The sequence below is a fragment of the Rhipicephalus microplus genome, chromosome 9, assembly GCF_043290135.1.
Source record: "Rhipicephalus microplus isolate Deutch F79 chromosome 9, USDA_Rmic, whole genome shotgun sequence".
Classification (NCBI taxonomy): domain Eukaryota; kingdom Metazoa; phylum Arthropoda; class Arachnida; order Ixodida; family Ixodidae; genus Rhipicephalus; species Rhipicephalus microplus.
The window spans coordinates 16,441,510-16,468,905 of record NC_134708.1 but is presented as its reverse complement, the minus strand read 5'-3'; the positions used below and the strand labels follow the sequence as shown (position 1 = coordinate 16,468,905).

Genomic DNA, 27,396 nt, shown 5'->3' with positions numbered 1-27,396 from the left:
CACCAGGGTTAACATGATCCGGAAAAAACATGGCAATGACCCGCAGGCGCGATACGTGGACGCAGCCAAATATCCGAGACGTAATGCCTTCGCGATTACCGTCGCAGATTACAAGGGCGCGGTACTGGCATCAGCGACTATCCTCGCCAAACGTGCGAAAAAATTGAAGAGGCTGCTATAGCACTCGCCACCCAGACGAGTGAGGATCCCATCGTAGTCTTTACCGACTCACAAACAGCGGCACAGAACTACCTGAAAGGCAGGGTCTCCACGGTGGCGATTAGGCTACTAAAGCGCATGGACAATCCTCCTCCCTACACATGCATCGTGTGGATTCCGGGTCATGAAGGTCTCGAGGGAAATGAAGCGGCACACACCGCGGCCCGCGAATGCGTCAACCGGGCATTCTCATACGAGATCCGAGGCACCTCCTACTCAACAACAGAATCAGAGACAAGAGAAGCCATATACCACTAACGTACCATGCATTACTGCAACATTATCGGCTCGAACGCAGGTTATACCCTCTGCCACATCCGAAACTCACAAGAGACGAAGGGACTGACTATAGGCGTCTTCAAAGCAACACGTTCACACACGGCGTACTATTGCACCATATGAGGCCAACGTTGCACAGCTACATCTGGCCTCACTGCAATGTGGCAGACACTCTGGCGCACCTGCTACTGCAGTGCAAAGTAAGCGTCCCAAGACTACGAGCAGCAGCACCAGATGCGGACCTCCTCAGTGAAGCGTGGGAGGCTGCGATCTCCCAGCCGGACCCGGTCGAGCAGCGTCAACTCGTCGCTCGAGCTCGGCGGGCAGTCCAAGCCAGAGGGTTCCTGGAATAAGGGACCCTCCCACCTTCACTCACAAGCTTCTTTCAATAAATGTTTTCTCTCTCTCTCTCTCTCTCACGCCTGGAATAGGACCTGTGCCTACGTGCTTAACTGCGCAACACTTCTGTTGTTGCAGGAAACAACGACGGTCAGTGGCGGAGCTAGGAGGTTAGACGTGGTCATGTTGCAAACAAAATTGATTGATTGATTGATATGTGGGGTTTAACGTCCCAAAACCACTCTATGATTATGAGAGACGCCGTAGTGGAGGGCTCCGGAAATTTAGACCACCTGGGGTTCTTTAACGTGCACCCAAATCTGAGCACACGGGCCTACAACATTTCCGCCTCCATCGGAAATGCAGCCGCCGCAGCCGGGATTCGAACCCGCGCCTTGCGGGTCAGCAGCCGAGTACCTTAGCCACTAGACCACCGCGGCGGGGCTGTTGCAAACAAAATGAAAGGCAACACTTAAATGTGGAAACATGGCAAGACAAGCCATGTCGGCAAACGTTCAGATCACCATACCAGACACGGCTGATGGCCACAAGACCAGGATCGAGAGTGCATAAGTCATCGAAAAGGGGCGCATAGAAATACGCACGTGACAACTTGAAACGTTTCCCCAAAGTAATCACCCAATGGCTTCATTAAAAGAGCTCACTGGCCCGCGATGCGACTGTAGAAAACTTTTTTCAGAACCAGCCAGGTACGGGTGGAGTTTGAGAGATTTGTAGAACGCTTTAGCGTTTTCGCTGTTCTCTCGTACCAGCGAGCACGCTGCGCAGAGAAGGGGATGCTAAGGAGCCATGGCAGATTCGTCCGTTCGTTAGCACACGTTATAACTTTATAAAGCGACACTAAACAGGAGCAGTGACTTCGTTTAGATTGACAAGCTGCACTGTGAGAACTCTAATAACGCCACATGTTTCACTACCATAGGTTCATTATTACCGGAGAGAACAGAGGTTGAAGGTTGAATTCGAATTTCAAAATTTCACGCTGAAATCTCCGAATGAACTGTAAATTCCATGCCACGTACATCACTCTAATGCATGGCTATAATATCTCGCAGTGAGCGTGGAGATTTTTTAATAATGAAGGAGCAATACACTAACACGAAAAAAAGTTTTTAGTGTATCTTTAAAGACATTCGCACAATATAATTGACGACAGTCGTTGAATGACGTAATCGCTCGAATAGCTCGCATCATCATTCCGAGTCTGTGTAGCATCCTATATACTATAACCCCCCCCCCCTTCTCTCTCTCTACCACGGATACAAAAGCACCCACGGCGTTTTATGAAATGTTTATCACCACGCTCTGACGTACTGCAGCGCAGTTTATCTCTCTCGGGGCGTCGGAAAGCTTATCTGGCGGGACATACATTAAGCGCCTGGCGTTATCGTGCCTTCCTTATCGGTCGCGTCGCTCATCGTAACAGACGCGGAGGTGTGGCGGCCGGGCCCTCCCTTCACGCATTGCGTCGACTCGTGGTCCCGTATGCAGCTATATGCTATGCTGACGATCGAAGCCCCCATTGCAGCATATACGCACATTTTCTATTTCAAAAAAAGAAAAATATAAATAAAAGGAAGACATGTTGCATTCGAATATCATCAATAGACCGTACAGTCGGCCAAAACTTTACGTATTGTGCTCAGCGACCACTTTTTTGTTTTGTTTGTCAGCCCCATATTATGGAAAGAAGTTACAAAAGCTTGCTGCGCGGACACGTGCTTTGTGGGCGTATACACTTGTCCCTCATTCAAATGAAAGTTGATTCAGTTGTATGCCAAAGATACACAGAAAAAAAAAAAAACTGTCCTTCGTGAGCGACAGCTGAAGATATGGCCGACTGTACATTGCCTCACCCTAAGAAAGTATACTCGCACGCAGCAGCATGACTGCGTTGTGTATCGCAGCACGGGTGGCGCCATATCGTTAAATTGCGACGCTTTCCATAAAAAAAAAAGCCTATATAGTAGTTCCCAGCCAATTAACATTCATTTCGTACCCACTAACTGTTATTAAACAACGCGCTAAAAACGCGCGAGGAGATCTTACACAAATTAAGGAGTACTTGCATCCGAGTCTGTGCACGGCCGCTCTTTGACGCCCAGTGCAGTGGATTTCGGCGATATCGTGCATAACGTACCAGATCAATCTGGTACGCTACAATTATGATACATGTCCTCTGAAATAGTTTGCGGTTTGTGAATAACAGTACCGAAGCCGAAAAACATATTGAACAGCCTATAGCTTATACATGGCAAGTTTTTCATAGCCACCAGGGCGCGATGAGCGCTGACGTGACCACGTTGAAGCCCGGGCGCCAGATTTTGGAAAAAATAAAGCGTAACCCTACTGATCTGCCTGAAGAGAAACCGCAAGAAAAAAAAAAATGCCTATTTCTAAGTTCCTTAAGAGTGACTGAAAATAAGAACAAAAAATAAAGAAAAAACAAACAAGGAGACGTTCTTTCGGCGTGAAATGTATATATGAAGAAACTCTTTGATTGAATCGATTCTTCGAAGAAACGCGCAACTACGACTGTGGCTTCATTCATGCGCGTTAAAAGTGAGCAAGTCACTTCTCAATCAAGCTCTACTCACTAAAATCTCCGAGGAACTTCATCGAGCGTTGCTGTGTTCTACTTTCCAGAAACACAACATAATCTCGAGACACGCCACGATGGGAGGGGGGGGGGGGATTCCACAACTCGTGTTGATATAGAAGCGCGAGGCCATCAGCTTATATATGCCGCACGGCTAGCTGCGCAGTAGCTAGCTACACTGACGCCACGAAGATATTATCCGAGGCCCCAAAGCCGACCCAGTACAACTTTCGCATGATAACATCCGGTCGCGAAGAAAAAAGAAAATAGTATACCACAATACGAACTCCGACAAAACAAAACAGCGTCCGGTACAGGTACACGGCGTTTATTTTCAAAAAAACGCCGGCACACCATACAAGCTGTACTACACCTACCCGGCGCGTTGCGTTATGCTCGAGTGCACTGCTGCGCGTCTGGTGACTATTAATAACCGTCGCGAGCAGTGGTGATGGTCAAGCCTCCCGCGCGATAACTGTGGGCAACGTGCGCGCACACGAGACCAGATAAGGTTATACCCTTATCTTTCGTTGCGAGTCTGTCTCAAGAGCACGCGTTCGGTTGAGCCATTCTCGCTTCCCACAGGTGTGGTAACCGCTTCAAAGTTGTGCGCGGGCCCGCGCACGCACACGATATATATATATATATATATATATATATATATATATATATATATATATATATATATATATATATATATATATATATATATATATATATATATATATATATATATATATATATATATATCAGAAAGGTGAAAGCGAGAAAGGGAACAGAGATGGAAGGGGGAAGTGGAAGGAAGAGTGGAAGGGGGGCGCCCGGGATGAGTCCACTTTTCTTTTTTTGTTTCTTTTTTCTCTTTTTTTCAGTATTTTTTTTCCTCTTTCCTTCTGATTTGAGATTGTATAAAACCAGAGCACCAACAAGCTGTACCTTCAATCCTGACGAAGGCCAGACTCTAAGCCGAAACGTCGAAATAAACCACGTTGTGACCGCTCACGGAGGATCTACTCGACTATATATATATATATATATATATACTGTTATTCTGCTAGCACTATACTACTAGCACTAGCACTGTCAGTTGCGTTTAAGACAATTAGATGAAATGAAAAATACTAATACCTAGCGACGGAATTGTAGTCTGTACCGTATATACAGCTGTGTTTTTGCAATCATATATATTACAAAAGCAATACTCGTAACAATAAGAATGTGAGCCGGAGAACACAAAATGTGCCGACGTACGCGATAATGCGAAATACCCGGCAATTCAACGAATCAACAAACGTACGTTGACTGATTGAGCTATTAATTATTTTTGCTTCATGCGACGTAACTTACGAATCACAACCGCGGTTGCTTTTCACGGCACCCATTTCGTGGCCCGAAGAAACTCTGATGGCACCACGGTGTCGAGACTTCTTATAAAGTTCAGACTCAATTTAATATTTTTTTTTATAAATTGCCCCGTACTTCCGGAGCAATTGAGAGCACGACGCACGTTGGGCTGCGCACTAGCTATTTCGAATGAATGGAATGCGTGGATCTCACGGCGACCATAAAAAGATAAGGCTAGATAAAAAAGCCCATTTGACGAACCTCAGCTACATTACTTTTCTATCTTATCGCTAAACACAAAAGGCGCGGGAGGTTGTAAGGTAATAATATACGAGTACGAGCTGATTCGAGGTGCAGTTTATGAACCGTGTGACCAATTTAGCGACCCTCAGTCAAGGCCACGTCGTTCACGCGACATTTCCCAACGCGAAAGAAAATTGGCCGACAAACAACAGGCGCGCCTATTGCCAAAAGAGCAGCTGGAACTCTTCTGATCCGCGATCTCGTACGTCACGTTTACGTCACGAGCTTGCACTTATCCCCACACGCTGGCGCTTGTTGTAATCGGCATTGCAAACGCCCCTTTCTATACTCCTCTGAAATTGTCCCAAGGGTATGACGTGCGCACATTGAGGAGCGGGTGGGAATCGCACTGCGTTCTGATCACAGGAGGAGGAGGAGGAGGACAAGAATAACAAGAGAGAAGGCGAGGAGGTTAACCAGGCACATGCCCGGTTTGCTACCCGACGCTGGGGGAATGGAAAGGGGGCCTTAGATGAAAGAGAGAGAGAGAGAGAGAGAGAGAGAGAGGAAAGAGAAGAGAGAGAACAAAAAAATGTCAGTCAATGGGCTGGCGCGTATGCAGCGGTGGCACTACACAAAAGTTACAGGTGTTCACATAGGCGTGTAGTCCTCAAAAAGCGCAAGACGGCTTTGACTGCTTTTTGAGCCGACAAAAGGCGAGGACCAAGATACTGCGTGATTATGGGGGTGGGGAAGAGGTGGGGTGCTTGCGATTAAGAGCAACATTCTCTCACCCCCTCCTAACATTAGTGCAGAACCTCTCGTAGAACCTTGTTCTCAAGGGCTATAGACATGTCATTATGCAACGTTCGCCCATAGTAAACGAAGCCCACCCACCCCAGCGGTCTGGTGGAGGTTGCGGGATCGAATACCTGCCGCGGCCATCGCGCATTCAACGGAGGCAAAAATGAAAGAGGCCTTGTATACTTGTGCACATATATGTATATGTGCATAACAGAGAACACCAGCTTGTCAAAATGCGGCGTCACTCAGGAGACGCTAAAACTAAATAATATAATTATTAGTAATAAGAAGTTGTGAGTGTTGGTGCAAACTTACACGCACGCGCGCTTTCACATTAGCGCTGAATAAAAAGTACAGACGGGTCCACTGTTAAAGGGAACAGCTGCATGAGCAGCATGTTTAAGTTTCGCTATCTTACGGAATCATAGCGGCTTAGATATGCACAAGGCTACTACTGGTGGTTAAAAGTTCCGACTTCTTTTGATAGACTATTGATTAGCATGAAGATTGTTTCTTAATCCACTTGCTCTTAGAGGGGCAAGGAATATTGATGGTGTGCATTCGAGTATGCCCTTCAGCAGTGGACCATACTGTACATGGGAAGCCCCGCCGCGGTCGTCTAGTGGCTAAGGTATTCGGCTGCTGACCCACAGGTCGCGGGTTGAAATCCCGGCTGCGGCGGCTGCATTTCCGATGGAGGCGGAAATGTCGAGGCCCGTGTGCTCAGATTTGTGTGCACGTTAAAGAACCCCAGGTGGTCGAAATTTCCGGAGCCCTCCACTACGGCGTCTCTCATAATCATATGGTGGTTTTGGGACGTTAAACCCCACAAATCAATCAATCATGGGAAAGGCGCTTGTTCTGTCGTCTCTCGCGTGTGTGTACAGTCAGCAGTCTTTTTTTTTTAAGCTTTAAGGGGAAGATGCCGCCAACTATTACTACGCGAGTCGAAGTCCCCTGTACACAGCAGTCTAACGTTGAAGGGAACACGGGAGCCACTTGGCGCCACCTCCGGCCAGAGCGGCTGCAACTGCTTTTCGCGCAGGCGCAGTGAATACCGTGCGCTGTGCTCTTTCACCGTGTGCATGGTTTCCCTCGCGAGGGTTCGGAGCGCGAAACCAGATGACGAATTAGCACTACAGTGTACTAGGTGTAATATCACTGTACACTGTAAGAGTAGACTGTAATATCCCCGCCCATAGCGCGCACTGCGACTGCGCGAAACTGTGTGTCAGTCAGCGCCACCACCGGCCGGCAGTGGCACCGAGCAGCCGCCCCACGCATACGGTTATTGTATACAGGGTGCTTTATTTTTAAGCAATACAATTTATTTCTTAAAAAACTATAATAGGTCTATAGGCACTTATCATCACAGCCAAGTTTCAGGCCGAGGCGGAAAAATCTTGCCACTAATTAGATCACTTAGAAATGATTAATTGACAAAAATAACTGAAATTAGTTTTTATTAATTCTAGGGTGGTTGTTCACATGGCAAAGTTTCTCTACGTCACAAATTATGGTGAGTTCAGTTTAGAAAAATTCAAGATATCACGCGTGGTGTCACAGATCCATCGCCGAATTTCCAGACCGCGGTGCTGGAGAAACCAAAACTAAAGCAGCCAGTGCGCTAGTTTCGACGCACTTGGCTGGTTTTGCCCCACTCGGTGCGTTATTCTGACGTTTCTGACGGTATAGACGTCATCGCGACGTCAGAGATCGACAGAGTTTGTGACGTCATTACGATGCCGCTATGACGTTCTACGGCATGGAGCAACATGATGTTGATGTCTTCGCACGATACCGTCGCTATAAGGTCCGTTCGATTCGCCTGCACCACGTGAACCAGTTCACGAGGTGCTGCACTTTGCCATTCATTTCAGCGGTGCAGAAAAGGTACAGCACTGATTCATGATTTTCTTGCACCTTTTACGCTGACGGTACCGGCTTAGTGCAGCCGCGCCTGCAGCTGAGCAGACGACGCAGCACTTATAGACGTTGTTATGACCGTCGTCAGTAGGCGCCATGCTGTCGCTGAGAAGCGTAGCCGGGCAGCGCTCCCACGCCTGGAACCCCAGTTCTCTCGGAACCAGCGTCCAGAGCTGACGGGGGAGCGGCGCTCTTTTAATCCTCAAACAAGTAGCCGACTGGCCGGCTGCCTATGCCCGCCAGGTATTGTCTCTGCTAGCCGGAGGATGAGATGTCGTGTCGCCACGACACCGTAAGCCGTTCCAGAGAGGACAACAAAGACAGCATCTTCCTTGGGAGAAGCCGCGGCCGCCGCCACAAATTGCCCTGCTAATTGAGCGAACAGATCGGCGGACCGTGTGACGTATGCTGTCAGGAGCTTGGGACCCCTCGAACAGCGGCACACACACGACGAGGAAGAGCCTCGCTGGAGCTACCTTGCAGTGCAGTGATCACGACTCAATATTGGATGTTCACGTGGGCCGTGCATGCTCGTACCCCTCGCCTGTTGTGTGTGTGTGTGATTGGTGTTCCACTCAAGAAGGAGGAGCCCGACAGGGCTTATAACGACGCCGCTGAGAGCGGGACGTTGCTCTGAACCATGTAACGGTTCAACCACCACGCTAGTGGTTTGTGAACTCTAAACCTTTCTATGCGGTAAATAAGTGTAAATAGTGCCATAAATTTGTTTGTTGTTCGTACCCCCATTTTGTCAGCGTTCGTTTCCTCCACCTGAAGCTACACCACGCTACCACAAGAGACCGGGTAGACCCTGGTCCACAACAACTGGTGAACAGCGCCCAGATCCGCAACAACGTATACAGACGCCGTACCCGCCTCTATTAACGCGGTGTATTTTGCCAAGACGTTTGCGCCTCATAAACTGTCCGCATGTTCATCAGTGTTCAGGGTTAGCCATCGTTCAGGGTTAGCTGAACGGTGTACATTATAGGCGAACAGAAATAAGCCCTGCACCTTGTCGGCACATTGTCATTCGTTTCGGGTGTCGCGCTGTGCCTGCTCCGCTGAACTCACGCTGCACAATTTCTGAACTTCGCGTGCACAGCCGTGAACCGGTTCCATTTGGTGCAGGTGAATCGAACGGAGCTATATCCAGATGTGGTCTGATCACGGAGGCAGTACAAAACTAGGTCGAGCGTGCAGAAAGATTGCAATGCCTCCGATCACGAAGGTCGCGGAAAACTACGTTAGGCGCACAAAGCTTTTGGACGAAGACAGGAAAAAATTATCCCATCTCTGACTGGTCGTTTCGGAGAGCTTTCCAGAGAGAGAGAAAGGTTGCGTCTCTTCCTTCTCTCAGCCTCTTCCTCTATCAGAAGAGCGCTCCAAAGCGCTCCGAAACGACCAGTCCAAGATGGCATTAGTATATCGACTGATAGGAAAAGCAAGGGGGGGGGGGGGCGAAGCATTTTAGGATGAGTGTTTCAACTCGACTAACGTGAAACCAGGAAAATGGCGATTAATACCATATTCTGAGATAAGGTTTCCTCGACGAGGCACTATAATTATTAATGATGCCAAGCCTAAAACCGGGCATGTATATATAAGAAGGATGCTTCCGTTCCAGTAGCGTCGTCGGAAACTGCGTCGGCAGAGGACCTGCACTCTGGTGGTGCCCGGTCTCAGTTCACTAGGGCATGTAGGGAAAAGTGTTTCAGCTTCACAAAAGTCGTCAGCTATTTGTTGGGATAACTGCCGCCTTCATCGTTCGCAGTAGACCGGTGGTGGCCAGTGGTGGGACTTACTCAATTTTTGTGGCGCATACTTGTTTTTACGATGGTCCGTGAGTACACGACACGACGTGACGTCATTAGGCACCGATAAGCCGATACCGTGAGGCGCTTCGCACTTAAAAGACTGTTTTCACCTTCGGGTCGCCTTAGGCAAATACTGAGAGGTCCCGTGATATTTTATTATTTATTTATTTATTTATTTAATTATTTGGTAGCATACTCTCAAGGCCGAGAGGATGTTACAGAGGGAGTGGGTACAACATGAAAGCGGCATAAATAATAATGACAGCAGAAAAGGAAATACGACAAATCACAATGGATGAAAATAAAAAAACAAAAAGATAAAAAACAAGAAAAAGAAAACAAAGAACAGTAGCATGCGTTCACACTATAAAGTGTTCCGAAAGGGCCGACTTGAACAGCCAGCCCTTGGTCCTCAGTGGCAGCTATGAAGGGAAGAACCCGAAGAACCCGCGACAGAAAGGAATGACTACTTTATTCGAGTGGTCAACGCGGGATGAGACGCATGCAGGTTCCGGAGATTAATTCCTCTCCAAGTACTTGATTATGAAAAAAAATTGTTAAAGGGATCCTCCAACACTTTTAAAGCACCTATTTTTTGTATGTGTTTTGCGTAGATCGATGGCAGGGGATAGTTTTAACATAGGTCCAAGCACCGATATCAAATAATTTAGTATTTGAATCGTGGAATAAAGTCACCTCATTGCTGCCGTCGGCGCCCAGTGGCGCTCGCTAGAACTACGCGGGCGGAAATGACGACGATGAGCGCAGCCTACGACAGGACGCGTAAAGCCTCGCTCCGAAGCAAAAGGACCTGCTCGAGTTCTGACAAGTCGTGGAGGCTTATTTCTACCAGCCTCACCCAGCTAACAAAACGGCGTGGTCAGGCACCACGTTGCCTGTTGCTATAGCAACCGCGAGGAAGCTAATGACAGTCTCCCGCCAGCCCAATAACTCCTCAACATACAAACTGGGTGATGTTTATCTTGACCAAGTGTCGTCATACCGGTACTTAGGCGTCACCATTTCTTTCAATCTAACATGGAATGCCCATATTAACGTCATCACGAACAATGCTAACCGTACATTGGGATACATACGTCGAAATTTCAGCAACGCCCCACTTTCCTTGAAGATGCTTCTTTATAAAACCCTCGTGCGCTCGAAATTGGAGTACGCTGCTGCAATCTGGAACCCTCACCACGAAAACTTGATTAGGCACCTTGAGCTAATTCAAAATAACGCTGCACGTTTTATTCTATCGGATTATCACCGTACATCAAGCGTAACAGCAATGAAGCACCACTTGTCACTGCCACCTCTATCACTGCGTCGCAAGTACTTCCGCCTTTGCCTTTTCCATAAGACCTACCATCATCCATCACTGCGTAATGAGCTCATTACGCCTCCCACATATCACTCCTCTCGGATCGACCATGAACACAAGGTTAAAGGTACTTTCTGCTACACAAACACATTTTCTTGCTCCTTCATACCGGTCACATCAAACGATTGGAATCGGCTACCAGGTGACATCGTTTCCATCTCTGATCACTCCCTCTTTCGTCATTCTTTATCAGCTCACCTATTTCGCGATAGCCCTCCTTAGTCATCCGATCTATTCCCCTCCTTACGAAGTTCTGTCTCCACGTGTCAAGATGCCAGCGTTTTCCAGTGGATTCTTGATTTTTTGTGTGTGCGTGTCATTTCCCTTACTTTTACACTTTTTTGCTAGTACTGTATAATTTTACTACATTCACTATTTGCTCATTGTGATTTCCTTATTTTTACGTTTCACTTTTGTTGCGCCTCATTGAGTAGAGGTTTTTTTTTTTTTTTTTTTTTTTTTTTTTTTTTTTTTAGTTTTGTTCATGTATAAAATAGCACGTATATTTTTCATGTTGTAACCCACTCCCCTCTGTAAAGCTTCGGCGATTGAGGGTAACAAAATAAATAAATAAATAAATAAATAAACACATTCGACTGAACAGGCAACATTGGTGTACGAACTTCCTCTACGTAAGAGCTTTCAGCCCATGTCATTGGAGGCCCCCTGCAACGCCATAGCAGAGAGTGAAACGTGGTCATGTCACCCCGCGAAATTCGAGTTGAGGGTAGGCATTTTTCTTTCTTGTATTTTGAATTTTTTTAAAAAATTGAATAACTTCGTACTGCGTGCCGCTATCGCCGCCGTTCTTGCTGCACTAATTTTTTCCGTGCGTCAGTATATGCAGTCCACGAGTAAAAAAAATGGGGGGGTTGAAAAGTGTTAGAGGGCCCCTTTAAAGGCTGACAGGCGGAAAATGGATCCTCTATATAGTGGCAAGATTCATGGCGACGACAGTCTTACGTTACCCAGGAACGGACGAACGATCAGTATACTATTCTCACTGAGTCGGCACGGAAATGCTTACGCTTAAAAAAAAAAAAATGACAATGCACCGAATAGATTGAGTGGTCGTGCGCTATCGGTCACTACAAAAAAAAAAAAAAACGCCTATGCGACAGAAAAGGAAGAGCGAATCGCCCACTCTTATCGCATAATGAAATTCCTCGCCTCCGCGAAAGCACAATACACCAAATGCGGAGGCGTGGCAGCATACGTGTAGTCTCCTGGCTTTCTTCATTACCGACCCTCCTCTAACTTTTTTTTTTCTAGGTCCTGCCACGCTGCCAGACCGTCGACATGCCGGCGGTGCTGCACAGCGGTCTATACAAGTCATCGGGCATATCGCAGACATACCCGATAACTTAAAACGCGTTCGTGGCGTATGTGATAGCCGCATCACAATCAACGATTGAAACAAAAAAAATTTCCCAGTGTTATCACTCTACTGCCCGCCCCCTTCGTAACTATAACAATCGTACAAAGAACGCCCGATAAAATTCTGCTCGATATCGTCGGAGCCGCTCGGAACATCGTTCGGGCAAAATGGCTGACGTCACCAAAATGGCTGACGTCAAAGATTACTAAAGCGCCGACCGCAGCCGAAAACTGTATAAGGTGGAGCTCGGCTGCATTGTTCTTGAGTATGGCGCGATCTGGAGCGATAATTAAGTCGCCGTATAGGTTCGTTGTAGACAGCAGCGTCGACATTCAGCACGCAGCACGGATTGCATGACATAAAGCTGTGTGCACGTGAACATCGAGTGAATTGACAATTTATTTCTCTGTTTTTACGAATAGCAACCAGCTAACCACCTTGAAAAATGCGAGCCAAAGCGAAACCAACAGGCTTGCAGGGCACGCCAATGGACGTATATTTTGCATGCGCTAATATATATGTAACAAAAGCGCGCACACAGACAGACACAAAAATACACAAAGAGTATGTGTTTTCAGGTATGTGAGGCGCCGGTTTCGTTTTGTAATAGAATTTTCACATACCCGCAAGTCTAAACTGCATGCGTTATATGTGAGGGAAAGGGGGGCTTCGATCTCAAGCGAGCTATTTCGTTTTTACCCAAGCTTACCCACATCTTCACAATCTATGGAAACTAACATGATTCGAATCCCCATAACAAAAGTGATTTTGCGTATATGGAAACCTCAGGATTTCATTTGAAGAACAAGTGTACATCAATATATCACTCTATCCCTTCCACTTTACACCCACTTCTGTATGTTACTGCCTCAAAAAAAAAAAAAAAAAAGCCAGCTGCTTCCATGATCTCGCACTTTTACTCATCCCTATAGGCATGTTTATACGACATTCAAGGCCACCACAGTATCTCTGCGAGCTTCCAAGCGTGGCGCGAAACCTGGTCTACGTGCTTAACAAGAAAGAACAACAAAAAACGAAAAAAAAAAACAATATCAGAAACAATATGATGATAAAAATAAATAAGGCCTTCCGCGTCAGCTGCACTGAACAGTGCCTGGCAATTTTTTTTCCGAGAGGTTTTTTTTTTCTTCTCGGTCGCAGCATTCTCCAATAATCTTTTTGTTTTATTTACCGGCAGGTGAAATTCACTGGATAGGTCCCCTACAAGCTGCTATTAAAAAAAAAAAACTATTCGAAGCTGCCATTCCAAAGTGCGTGTTTACGGATAAAACTGAGAAAACAGAAACTGCATGGCCAACAGTTGAAAAAAATATTCTAATATATACAATTTACTTTCTCGGAGATCACAATACACAGCGGTCGAACTACAATGGCACTCAATCTAATGATAGTAAACAGGGTGCGTGGCTAAATAATCCGTTTTTATGATCCTTGTTGAGGGTGGCAACCAACGCCATCCACGGCGAAGACAGACAACTTCTCGCAGAGCGTGTGATGTCGGCAAAACCGGAGCACGATTCTACTTACCCACCGGACGAGAATTGAGTCGGAAATCCAGAATGTGGCGATAAGTTAATGAGCAGCGACTCTGCAATCATTAAACAGTGGCCCCTGCTTTTGCTGTCCATTTCTTCAACTTTTTTTGTGTGCTATTGAACCGTGCCTTCCCTGACGTAATGTGCCGCTCCCCTACGCGCGGTCCCAGTTTCGACACCGACACGTTCTTAAACACACGGGATTCCCCGATGCTTGCTCGACCTCGGGCAAGCAAACGCGAGGCCCGAGGTTCCGCATTTCAGGGGGCCTCATGCCGCTGGAAATACCAAATGCGTTCGCATTCATATCGACCGAACGAAATAAGCAACCAATGAACGCGCACGCACCCAAGCACACACGTACACGCACACACTATCTCTATTTCTTTCGATGGTAATATCATGAGCAGAGAGGTATCCGGGATTCTATTAGCTCAAGGTCCGGGACGGGGCCGACCACTTTGTGCGTGTGCGTGTACGTGAATAAATACACATACAAACTACGAAATTACGAGAAGGGCGTGAACATTATACCACCACCCCTATAGAGCCCCATATGCTTGTGAGTATCCACGAGTGTATGTTACAATATCGGACAAAGTTTTTTTCCACCTTTTTGTACTAGCAACACACAGACCGTCGTAGCTGGCTTGGAGGAGGCAAACCTTCGAATTTACATTGAGCGGCGATCGAATGTCATGACATTTGGTAAACCACGTATAGTAATGCCGCCATAGCGAATCAGCCCGCCAAAAACAGGTGCACAGCTCCTCGTTTCGTCAAGTGCGCACAATTAGACTGAGGAACTTGCGGATCGCTAAGACAGCTGCGTGCCAATCGAATCCGGGAATCGAACCGGCGACCCACGCGGTCAGCCTGAGAACGCCACCTAATCACAGTATAAGAAGTCGCTGCGAAACACACCCTGCTATAGCTGTGTTTTCTGTCTCGTCCATGTAACGGCGCCAACACAGACCTTGGAAACAGCCCGCACAGGTGAGATAAAGAGTTTTCGCAGTAGGTATACCTTAAATTCGTCACATCGCTGAAACATTGCACAACTGCGATTTGGCCCGACACGACGTTCGAATTAGCGACGCGCCAACAGCTACGATTTCAATCGCGGCCAAGAAAATTTATGAAGCCGTACCGACTAGGCCCCATCGACGCCTTATTAAAATTCACAAAGAACTTAATGACTGGAACGAAATCGAATTAAGACAACGCTGCCACGGTTAGTCAACGCTAGCCGTCATCTTGCCAACATAAGGCACATGCGTTCCCATTCTGGCCAGCGTCGTCGAGAGTGTGCGCAGATGATCTAAAAAAAAAAAAAAACAGCATTAAGACCCGAGTATAGTCCGAATAATGGAACGCGTCTGGATGACGTCCGTGTGACGCGTCTGGTCGACTAGAGGGAGCTAAGGAAAACAGATACAGTCGGGGTTACTCCTTTCGGCTTCGAATATATCAAAAACTGAATCTAGCCTACGTTAATTAGGCGCGTTAAAAAAAAAAAAAACGTCTTCTTGTGAAGACACGACTACACCGGCGGGATCCAAGCATCCCTTCTCACTAGCTGCCAACTTCCTTGAAGAACTGCATCGCATTTGTCTCTGAAGCTGTCATTGCGAAGCCACCCATTTTAAAAAGTCGGCCATACGTGATAATTGAGATAACGCTTAAGATGGCCGCTACCCGCTTTAGCCGTCTGATTTGTCGTCTACCCAGCGAGTATCGGAACACACCCACGGCAGAAATTTGACGATATTTAATTAGAACCAGCCATAGGATCAGCTTTAATCTAGTCAGAATGAGCCGAAATGGGCCATAACTTAGGCACCACTGCAAAGACGACGACAGTGCTTGTAGCACGCGAGTAAACAGTTGTATTCGGTGAGGAACTATCAGAGTAGATCAGCAAAGAGTTACACTGAGCACTGCAACGACGCAACACACAAGGCAGATACGCAAGTGCCAAATCGCATGCAACTTCTGTATCTTCCTCGTGTATCGAAAAAAAAAAATAAATTCGTAAGCAGGAGTTGCATGCCCAAGACGGCGCTTCGACAAATTTAGTTGTCTCCTTCAGGTATACTTAGAGCAACATCAGATCGAGCACACAACAACAAATTAAGGATTTCTTTTTATCGCGAGTTTCTATCTATGCTTTCCTGCCGTTTTTTTTTTCGATTGCTTGGGTGATGCGTCTTTCTTGCGCTCAGAAATTTTCGTAAGCGCGCACCAACTAGGCCCTCAAAATAGTTTTATATCAGTGTATATACCTCGTTACACAATGTAGACGAAAAAAAGGCAAAAAAAAAACACTGCTTCCATGAAAACATCCGCATACGACCTTGCCTCGCTTCGTCTTTGTAAGTACACACACTACAGGTTTTTAGCAAGCTACGGAAACACGTTACGAAAATACGACCCGGCTCCTCTCCGCATGGGCGTACAATGGCCGCGCATGCGGGCACTCGTCAGCCGGGTTCGCGTTTGCCACCTTTCCGTAACCGTGTTTCCGTAGCTTGCTAAAAACCTCTACTATGTATATGCAACGCCATCCGTCAGAGCGCGTATAACCGATCAGCGACTGGCGCCGCAAGCTCTGGCGAGCGTCCCGAATTTATAAACGAGTCGGCGGAGGAGGAGGGGAGGGGGAGAGGGCGCAAGCTGTGTGCGCGAGTGTTGTGAACGGTCCCGGAAAAAAAAAAAAAAAAAAAGAGGCGAGAGAAAACAATGCCGCAGCAGCAGCACGCTCGTGGATCGTGCTCGTCACGTGCTCACCAGTTTTAAATTGTGCGGCGAACGCAGGAGATGCGCAACGCCGTACCCCTTTCTTTCCCTCTTTTGAGACACTGCCCTCACTTAGGAACGTAAACAAGGGCGGCAAGTGTGTGTATGTGGAATTATGCCAAGTGGCAGGGAAAACTGCACGGGAAACCTCGTGGCGCCTGTCCGGGCGACGAAACTGGGACGACAGAGGCAACATGCTGCTACAAAGACATGCCGCCAGGCGAATCAGGTCACCACCTCGGTGAATAAATGTGACACCGTGCAGCTTAGATGTGTTTGTAAAGAGACAACGTAGATGAAAAATGACAGAAAAGAATGTGAGGTTGTTTGTGCATTAGCGACGGCAGATTGAGACAGTGTAAAGAAGAAAAAAAGTGGCTTTTAGAGCAGCAGATAATGTACTTACACTGGCTGGCGTGCACCGAAAGGTTACAACACTTATCACGAATCATCAGCCAAAACTAGCCAAAGCTGTAGCTGACACCATAGCCACCGGTGGCATACCAGTCAATCAGCCAACAATAGTGATCTTCGGATATTGGCATTCATTGAGCCAATATCGAGTGCTAAGCAAGGATAGTATAGAACGCGAGCAAACAACGTAGGTAAGGACACCACACTTTAACGCTTGCTAATCGAGGGTGAAAGGTCGGATGTGGGTACGCTAAGAGAAGGTCTCACAAATGAGGGAACTCAGATCCTTGGAAGGAAAGTATAGGGGAACGGCCATCCTGTATATCCGTCCTTCATTAACCAGCATCACTCTAATATGTTGTAACATTCCGTTGTCACGATTGAACTACGGGGACATTACGTGTTCTTTATGCCAACTTATCTCTTCCGACTGCGATCGAGACTACGAACAAGGGACGCGGTATCAAAGAAAGCCGAAGCGTTTTTCAATTTATACGATGGTCAGCGTCGTTTTACTGGTTAACTAAGAAGACGCATCATCATCATCATCATCATGAAGCAGACGCGAACAGAACGTTAAAACGACCACACATCGACCTTGAGCTGCTTACTGTAAAGCAACGTTTTTCGATATTGTATCCAAAAACGTTGCTGAAAAGCGACTCCTGATGATGTGATCATGCGCTGATTCTGCCTATACTATAATGCACAGAAAAATCACTGAAGACCTTATTGAACTTTTTGCGTGGTAGTGGAATCGAATAGACTATAGCACCCTAGCTCGTTGTTTTTTTTTTTCTTTTTCGCACGTCTATTTCGTTCTTCGCTTTATTCCCTTATCTCCCTTCCTTTAGTGCAGGGTAGCAAACCGAATGCTTCAATTTCTGGTTAACCTCCCTGCTTTTCCCTCATTTTATTCTCTCTTTCTCTCTCGCTCTCTAGCGAGAGATCATTCATTCGATCAGACATTGCTCGTTCTGTTTCAGACTTGTTTCGTTTTAAATAGAAACAGTCGAGAAAAATTTTACAGTAGGATTATGCATAGTGAACATCACAGGATCGCTTGACGTACACACGAGGCTCCTTTCGCCTTTTCATCAAAGGTCAAGGGCTCGCGAAAGACGGGAAACAAGGAGGCTGCAGGCTTTATAACGATTTCCGCGGACGATAAAAAGACCCCCTGCGATCCACGTATGAATCCCAGCATATTCGTCCGCGTAGCGGGAACAGTTCCGCATTCCCTTGTGCACCCTTCTCGCACACTCCTCAGAGGGTGCTAAAAAAGTGAAGGATATCGAAGGCACCCTTCCTTAAGGGTGTTTTTGTAACACCCTACAGTTTTTTCACATGTACACCCTATTTTAAGGGTGCATGGTAAAGCACCCTTTTTGGAAGGTGCTGAATTAACACCCTTAAGGTGTCCACGGGACAAGCTCATTTACACCCTTCTGGGTGTAAAATTTTTTACCGTTACGATCGCGCCCTTTTACGCAAAAGAGCGATCGGGGAATATGTCTATCGCACACCTCGTTCATCGGCGATGTCGCGCCGGCGTTATACCACTCCAGGTCGATATAGGCAAAGCCGAAACGAAAATACCCATGATGCGCTGCTGCGCTCATCATTAGTATACGACTCCGCCATATCGCAGTATTACAACGGGAATGTATGTATATTTGTCCCGGTGATAGTCTACTCTGAGTTCGATATCACGCGCAATTGAAACTCTTTAAGAAACGCAAGAACGAAGAAGGAGCCCTGGTCGTTCCATTTACGTGCTTTCGGAAAAGACAATACAACCGAAAATCCTTGCCGCACTGGATATGCACACCAGTGTGGATTTGGCGCTTAAAACCCCCATAACTAACTGTTCAATTGGTGAACGACTTCAGTACGGGCAACGAGGTCAATGTGCTACATGTGCTTTTCATGGTATCTCCGAGGCCATTGTTCGCGTTTTGCGTGTATATATATATATATATATATATATATATATATATATATATATATATATATATATATATATATATATATATATATATATATATATCTATATATATATAAGGGGGAAAGAAGTGTATACCTAAGGGCTCGTTTTTCTGTGTTTTTGACACAATATTAATGAGATCTAACAGACAGTAATGCCAAGGAATGTACAGGGGAAGTTATTTGAACCAATGAAATGTAAATAGGAAGAAAGAAAAGTGGGTGAAAAAATAACCATCCGTCGAACCTACGACCTTCGAATAACGCATATATATATATATATATATATATATATATATATATCTCTATATATATATATATCTATCTATCTCTCTCTCTCTCTCTCTCTATATATATATATATATATATATATATATATATATATATATATATATATATATATATATATATATATATATATATATATATATATATATATATATATATATAGTCCAGTAGATCCTCCGTGAGCGGTCACAACGTGGTTTATTTCGACGTTTCGGCCTAAACTCTGGCCTTCATCAGGATGCATATCATATATATACATACATATATATATATATATACATACATACATATATATACATACATACACACACACACACACATATATATATATATATATATATATATATATATATATATATATATATATATATATATATATATATATATAAGGTTCAATCGACGAATGTTATTTCGTGATTGATCTTGTAACTCTAGAAGCATGCTGTTTTTCTTTTTTTCAATCACCCGAGACTTGACGTATATTAGAGTTTTTCAAGAAAGACTTACACGACTTCAACCTTAAAGTATGTAGCAATAATACATGCTTTGCGACATGAGGTGTTCACGAAACTGTAACCATAAGCTGCAACCCGCGAAGAAAGAAACAAAAAAAAAACGTATAGACGCAATAGCAGTGTAGCTATCGGAACAGTGCGCCACGGCGAAACAGAGGTTGGGGTGCTCCGCTGCTGCTCCAAGCGAAGGTCACCGGTTCGACCCCCACCGCGGCGGTCGCATATCGATGGGGTCGATATGGTAAAGGCCCGTGTACAGTGCACGTTTATAGGAACACCCGATGGTCGAAATTCCTGTAGCCCTGCACTACGGCGTCTCTCATGATCATATCTTGGTTTCGGGACGTAAAACCCCAGATGTTATTATTATTATTATTATTATTAGTAGTAGTAGTAACAATAATAATAATAATAATAGTAGTAGTAGTAGTAGTAGTAGTAATAGTAGTAGCTATCGGAAAACTGGCTTCACCTAGCCAGCTAAAACGCCAAAGTGAAAACTGTATCTGAAGCGCGCCCACAGGCCACGTAAAACTGCCGGATCCCATGTACGGCCGCCGCAGTTTCGCAATCGCGCCGCCATAAAATCACACCGCCGAAACTGCGCTTTTTTCAAACAAGCTTGCGATCTATATAGACGGCGTCCACGGCTATATACGCTACGGAGGCGTGGCTAAAGTTTATTTGAACGAACCGAAATTAGTTTACGCACTCGCTGACATTTGCTGTAACTGCTCGCCCGAGCACGCGCTTGAACACACAGAAACGGTGCGCTGGAACCGGGAAAAAAGAAAAAGAGGAGGATTGAAAGAGGAAGGACATGCAGGAGAAAAAGAAAAGAAAACAAAAACTAAAGCACGAGGTAATGTGAAAAGACGGCGCAAGAAAGCAGCGCCCACGGGCGACGAACGAACGGGAGCAATTCGTCGCACCCACGAAGTAAACACAAAAAGTAAAAGAATCGTCGAAATCGTGTAAAGGTTGTGAGGCGGTATAGTTAAGGTATGCATCAACGAAGCGAGGTCAAGTTGGGGAGCTTATTGGGTTAAGCAAGTTAGCAGTAAACCTTTAAGGACAGCGCATATATGCGCACAGGTGAACTTTATTACTGCAGCAACAGGTATAAGCCAGAGTCAGGAATGGCGTCGACTATTTTACGAATTGGTTTCTGTGCCGCCGTATACCGGACCGTGGCATTGACGTGTTGTAACTTTGACTAAAAAAAATAAATGAAGAAAAACATTGTTACGATACACGCATACGCACAAAACGGATTGGGTTGATGCATTCAACGTTCCACGACCTTATCAACTCATGTCTCTATTACAAAAATATATAACATTCGTCTACAAGGTGAAGACTTCGGCGCATGTGCGTTACGTAAAATTGTCTACATATAAACTATAGCTACGTATTTTATTTATTTAAATATTGCAGAACCCAAATGCCCACCCGAAGTGTCTATCAGTCTCATAAAGGTATTAATTCCAACACAATTATCCGCTGCCAACAAGCTTACTATACGGAAAAGCAATTAAAAGAACTAAAGGTAACGGGAATCATTATTTAAAGAAACACATGCCTGCATCACGAGCTCTGAGAGTCATTTTGGCAGGCTTATTGCAAACACACAAGTGAAATTTTCGCTCTACGTTTTGCAGTAACGCTGCCTTTGCCTGACATTTACGTAAAGCTATATAATGGAAAAGAAGTACACCCGGCGGCAAAGGTTCAAAGAACGTTATTTCCGCTGCAAACGCAAATTTCTGCTTTGTTGGCGTATAACGCTGTTGGCGTTGGCCTGTAAATATAGCGGGAAACTACACAGGTCGCATAAACTACAGGCTCCGATATTCAATCCGATTAATTGATACATGTGGTGTTTAACACGCCCCAAAGCCACCACATGATTACGAGAGACGCCGTATAGTGGAGGGGCTCCGAAAATTTTGACCACACCTGGGGTTCTCTATAACGTGCACCCACATCTGAGCAGACGGGCCTATATAGAGATACAGCATTTTCGCATCCATCGAAAATTCCGCCGCCGAAGCCGGAATTCGATTCCGCGACCTGTGGATCAGCAGTCGAGTACCTTATAGTCACCACGGCGGGGCAATATTCAATCCGAGGTATATAGTGTTTTCCTACAAAGTGAGAATATACTTTTCTCGAAAAAATCACGTCCCCCTCCCCCCTCCTCCCCCGCCAACTTTTACAACTTTTTTTTCTTTCTTCCCACACCGAGAATGGAACCTCCTTCCACGTGCTCATCATCGTGACACGCACACACACAAAAAAAGAAAGAGAAGAAGCACTTAGGTTTCTATTTTGAAAGCGCACATAGACATACAGTGCATCGGTTCACACAAGCTGCTCCCATTCGCGTGATCACCTCGTGATCGGTGCACGGATACTGAATGAACGCGGAGCAAACATCTTCGAAACACTTGTCAGAGCGAGATAACGGCCACGGCGACACTGACGTCAACTCGGCAGTTTCCAAACGTTCGCACAGACAGTCGAATCTGTATGCGATATACGTCGAAGATATAACTACCAAGGGAAAAAGAACGGCGCCCGGCGGTGTACTTACAAACCATGTGTATTTACGTGCGCGTGTGAAGAATTCGCTGGCTCGACCAAAGCAAGACAATCATTCTTTTTTAGGCCTTTTTCGCGCAGTGTAACATAAACAAGCGTCGTTGACTACTTATTAAGCACGAGATTGAATTCGACTACATATAACCGACACAAGAGTAATACATTAAAACATAGTGAATAATAATATATAAAAATGATGACATGTTGCTTTTCTCATGTTGTAAGAATGACGATTTAATATTGAGGAATATAGCTCGACAATACACGCATGAAGCATCACTCGTCAGAATTGAATTTCTCAATTATTGCGATAGCAATGATAAGGAATCTATTGCGATAGCAATGAGAAGCAAATTATTGCGATAGCAATTATTGCGATAGCAATGACGCCATCACCGTGATGTTCTGTACAAAGTCCAAATAGATAACACCGCCCTGCACGCAGCTATGGGCGAGTGAAAGCCCGCGAGCGCTGCTGACGAACGTCCGCGCGATAGAAGCACGAAGGGGCGCCGGCAGGAACTGCGTACTTTGACGAGCCGGGCGCGGTCGGTGGCGCGCAGCGTATCTTTTGCAGGGAGTCATCCGTCAGGTCAAACGTGCCAGGAGTGTCCTTATCATATCCATCGCAGAAATTTGGGGAATTGAACAGTGGGGACGGTAAAGAAACGCGAAAAGTGCGGCATCCACACTCTCTGCTGCTTCACATTTATTCTCTAGCGTTTGTATAGCCCGGATGGTCATATATATTTAAAAAAAGCCGCTATATAGTAGAATAAAATTTAAGCCCAGAGAGGGTATACATACGCCTATACTATATACCAAAAAAACGGATGCCCATAGCTGTCGCGGCTAAATCGTCTCGCTCACTCAGGTGGCTACCTGCTTCGAAGGCAGGGTCACCAGCCGTCCAGCCCATGACGTATATGGGATATGCAGTGCACAACCATTTGTCCATGCTTGTTTGCGTCCGCCTTTGAGGGGCAAAGCACCGCGGGGCAAAGTCCGACTTTGAGGGGCAAAGTCCGACTATATCGGGCGTTGCGCCGTGCTTTCTATACCGGGCTGCAGAAATTAGGCGCCTTCTTTCTCTCCTAACCACCACCAACACTATATAGAGTCATCCATGATAGAATCAAGAACCACTCTAGCATCTTTTCCCTGCCATCAAAGCCAGAGCGCGATGAAGACAGCCAGCCGCGCTGTTCGCGTTTTTTCTTTTTTCGTCCACCCTGTATGTGTTATGACTTCACCGCAAAGTTTGCGTTGAAGCCGTACACAGCAAGACGGTCTGTGCGCTCACTGTATACCGGCCGCGCGTCCTCGCGTGAGTGTTTTGCCCGAGTTACGCCAGGCAGGACGCCAAAGGAGTGATTTGCTAGCATACATTCTCACAACCTTCCAATTTGTTGCGGCGAAGCTCGGACATTTTATAATCGGATTCGCTTTTTAATGTGAAAGCTGCGGCATCCATGTGGTACGTATCATGTCTCAAATTTAAAGTTCCTTAAAAGAATCGCAGTATACAATGCCTACATTAGGGTGCAATATTATCAGGAGGCCCAAAAGAAAGATCTGTGGGAGGGCCTCCAATCATAAATGGACAAACAAAAATTAGTATGCGCGGGGTGATGTTGAATACACGTCTACAAATATAATAAATGAAAAAGAAATTCTCGATATAGGCAACACAAAAACCAATGGATAGACAAATTAATGCGATGAAAGCTGGTATGTTGAAAGACAGCATAAAACAAACGAAAAAAAAAAACATCAATGAAGGCAACGCAAAACGGAACGGTATACAAATTAGACCGAGGAGAGCAGGTATCTCTTTATGGATGGTCAAAAATTGTTCAATAATAACGTTTTTAAACGAGCGTCTTGAGTGTTCAAAACGGAATTTGCGCTGAAACAAGCAGTTTGTTTGCTATAGTTCGTAGCGATTTTCGAAGGTGTGTCAATACACAGATATGTTACGAACCGTGTTACCAAAGCCGCCATATTGCCATATCGTGTCTGTCAAGCGATAAACCTTGGTATTTTTTCGTTTGTTTCGAGGAAGGACGCACGGTTTCGGGGGACAACGGCAGCAGCGTTATCGCGTTTGCACCAAAGAAGCCCCTCCGAACGCGGTAAACAACACACAAGTCTCACGGACATAGATAGACGTCTTTACGAAGCGGCACGCGAAGAAGACAGGCCACCCGCCGCCGGCTATAGAGACAGCTGTTTCCAATCTGCTCGCAAGTGCGCCCGTACCGACTCTGTATAGACACACGCACATAGCGGTGACAATGGCGTACAGAGCGAAAGCGAATGAAAACATAGGTGCGAGCCATCGTTTCAACGGCATAACAAGCTCGACTGCGTACAAGTCCGATGCTTGTATACAGTACGATAGCCGTGGTAGCTATATACCGAGCCACGCACAAGGGAATAGAGATTGTAGCCCTTTTTTTAATTTTCTTTCTCGAAGCAGCAAACACTGCGTCGCACATTGTGAACGAACTGGCCATTATTCGAAGTACACCGCGAATTTGTTTTCGCGGAATGAGTCGACGATATCCTATATATGTTCATGCTTCTATACGCTTAATTTTACCTTGTCTATTTGATACACGCGTATGTAGGGAATAGTTTTCTAGATCCTAGTATAAAACTACCGTTAATAAAAAAGCACTAAACGTCGTCTGTGCTTTCCCTGACCGAATTATCCGTTATTCGGTGGCGTCTAACACACACACACACACACACACTGACATTATATATATATATATATATATATATATATATATATATATATATATATATATATATATAAGGAAAAGAAGTGTATACCTAAGGGTTCGTTTTTTCGTGCATCGAACGAGTTATTCGGAGGTGGCAGGTTCGATTCCTGCTCACGGCAAGTTATTTTTTCACCCACTTTTCTTTCTTATTTACATTACATTGGTTCTAATAACTTCACCTGTACATTCCTTGGCATTACTGTCTGGTAGATCTCACTTTCAGAACTCAGAACTCCTGTTTTGTTAAAGCAAGCTTTGGTTTTACATTTAGATTTAGAAAATTTGAAATTTTACGAACCCAAAGCCAGGATTTCATACTAAGGCAACGGGGGACTAAGCATTGTAATTCACAGGGTAAACGTAGTGAAGCCAAACCCGGAGGCCCAAGATAAGACGCTTGTAGACTATAACACTCGCGAAGCTATATACCATATGTACTCTATACTATATACCATGTATATTTACTCGAGTCAAAGTTTTTTTACTCGAGTCACAGCCTTTTGTTACTTTAGAGCCTCACATTACAATCGAATATTGATATTCATATTTTTTTTCTGAACGCACTGAAAAGTCGCCCCTCGCGTGACAATGATAGTCTCGTTACAATACAGCAAATACATATTACATAAACACAACCAGCTTTAACAGTTTACGAGACAAACTAAGAAGAAAAAAACAATATACAACATGCTTCTGCGGGCGGCCTTGATTCTATAGATTTCTGGTCTGTTTTGAATATGTATACTGTCAAAAAAAAAAAAAACACTTGAAAGAGGAAGGTGGAAACTTGCGATGAAAAATCCGTGAACATGGAAATTGTGTAGAGCCGGCGTTTCGACGCAATTTACCGATTTTTTTTGTTCATTCATAACATGCACTGTGCAGTTCGACCGAGGTTCCCGGAAAATTAAGTTTTAATTTTTCTTTAGCTCGTATAGAATACGTTCACGAACTGCTGGGAAGTTCAAAGCATCTTACACCTGGTGAGCTCCAAACTTTCGGCGTTTACTGCATACGCATCTGGGCGAGCAAATTCCATCTCGAAGCAATCGGCAAAGAAAGTGCACGATAGGAACCAGTGCTCAACGCGACAGTCCCGTACGTTTCCGCTGGTCGCCCGTCGACCTCGGCGCAAGGCAACACGGAGCTTTGTTCGTCCCACGCACGGCGGCTGTGGCCGCGAAAGGTCATCGGACGGCTCGCATCACCTATGCATGACGAGTTGTACACGTTGCGGAGGTGTGCGGCTAACGAACTTCCTTCCTTGCCCGCTCACGAGTATACAAGGGGGAGGGTAACGTTAAAACAAGCACGGCGTAACGACAGAGCTGTGTAGGCGCGCGCGCGTGGCAGTGCACTCTATAGGCGGTGGCTCACACACACACACAAACACCCCCGCATACATCCCCCCCACCATACCCCCCCGGCCCACACACGTGTCCAAAAAATCGGCAGCCATCGGCGTTCCTTCTGCTCCCGCACTCATTTCCACTGCTCTCACAACATTGGCACAACAGTGACCGGTCACAGGATCCTACTTACCGTATCTTCTCCCGTAACGCATCGCTTCACCTCCGCTTTCTCGGCGGTCTTTCGGCGGATCGCGTGTCTTGTCTTGTCTCCTAGGAGATCTTGGCTCATACCCACATGGGGGATTGGCCACACTGTACCTCATAATAGATCATTTTTTACTACGCTTGCTAAAAAAAATAACGAGAAATTAGATAGGAACAATAATAATGTTCCTTTGAAAAAACGTGAAAAATTGCAGAAGAATGCGATAAACCAGATTATAAAAAAACAAATTAACAAGAATGAGGAAGGGGGCTGCGTTTGGTTTCTTACGTGCGTGCGCGAGACTAGCGATCGAGTGCCGTTCACTACCCTTACATAATTTACCCCCTTTCTTGTGTCTCTTTAATTCCGATTCCCCCATTCCCTGCGCTGATACCGTGGAGGTGCCCTCATCGAGAGAGGCAGTAGTGGAACAGCGCTTATTTCTTCATTTTTTCCTCTTTTCAAAATCACTTCAAACCCGTACCAACAAACGAAAAAAAAATGCTTACAAAGTGGGGTACGGGTTGTACGT

The 27,396-nt window shown here is 45.6% G+C and overlaps 1 protein-coding gene across 3 annotated transcripts in view; it reads right to left on the bottom strand.

Annotated features, from left to right (window-relative positions):
- Positions 1-27,396, bottom strand: part of Aps (diphosphoinositol polyphosphate phosphohydrolase 1 Aps) — an 83,131-nt gene that overhangs the window by 24,644 nt on the left and 31,091 nt on the right. Inside the window, exon 1 of one of the 3 annotated variants that reach the window (XM_075873191.1) lies at positions 26,850-26,963. The exons of the other annotated variants lie outside the window; for them this stretch is intronic. Within the exon in view, the coding sequence (XP_075729306.1) occupies positions 26,850-26,948 (99 nt within the window). The 5' untranslated portion in view covers positions 26,949-26,963. Of the gene's footprint in view, positions 1-26,849; positions 26,964-27,396 lie in introns of those variants that run through there. 3 annotated transcript variants of the gene reach the window in all.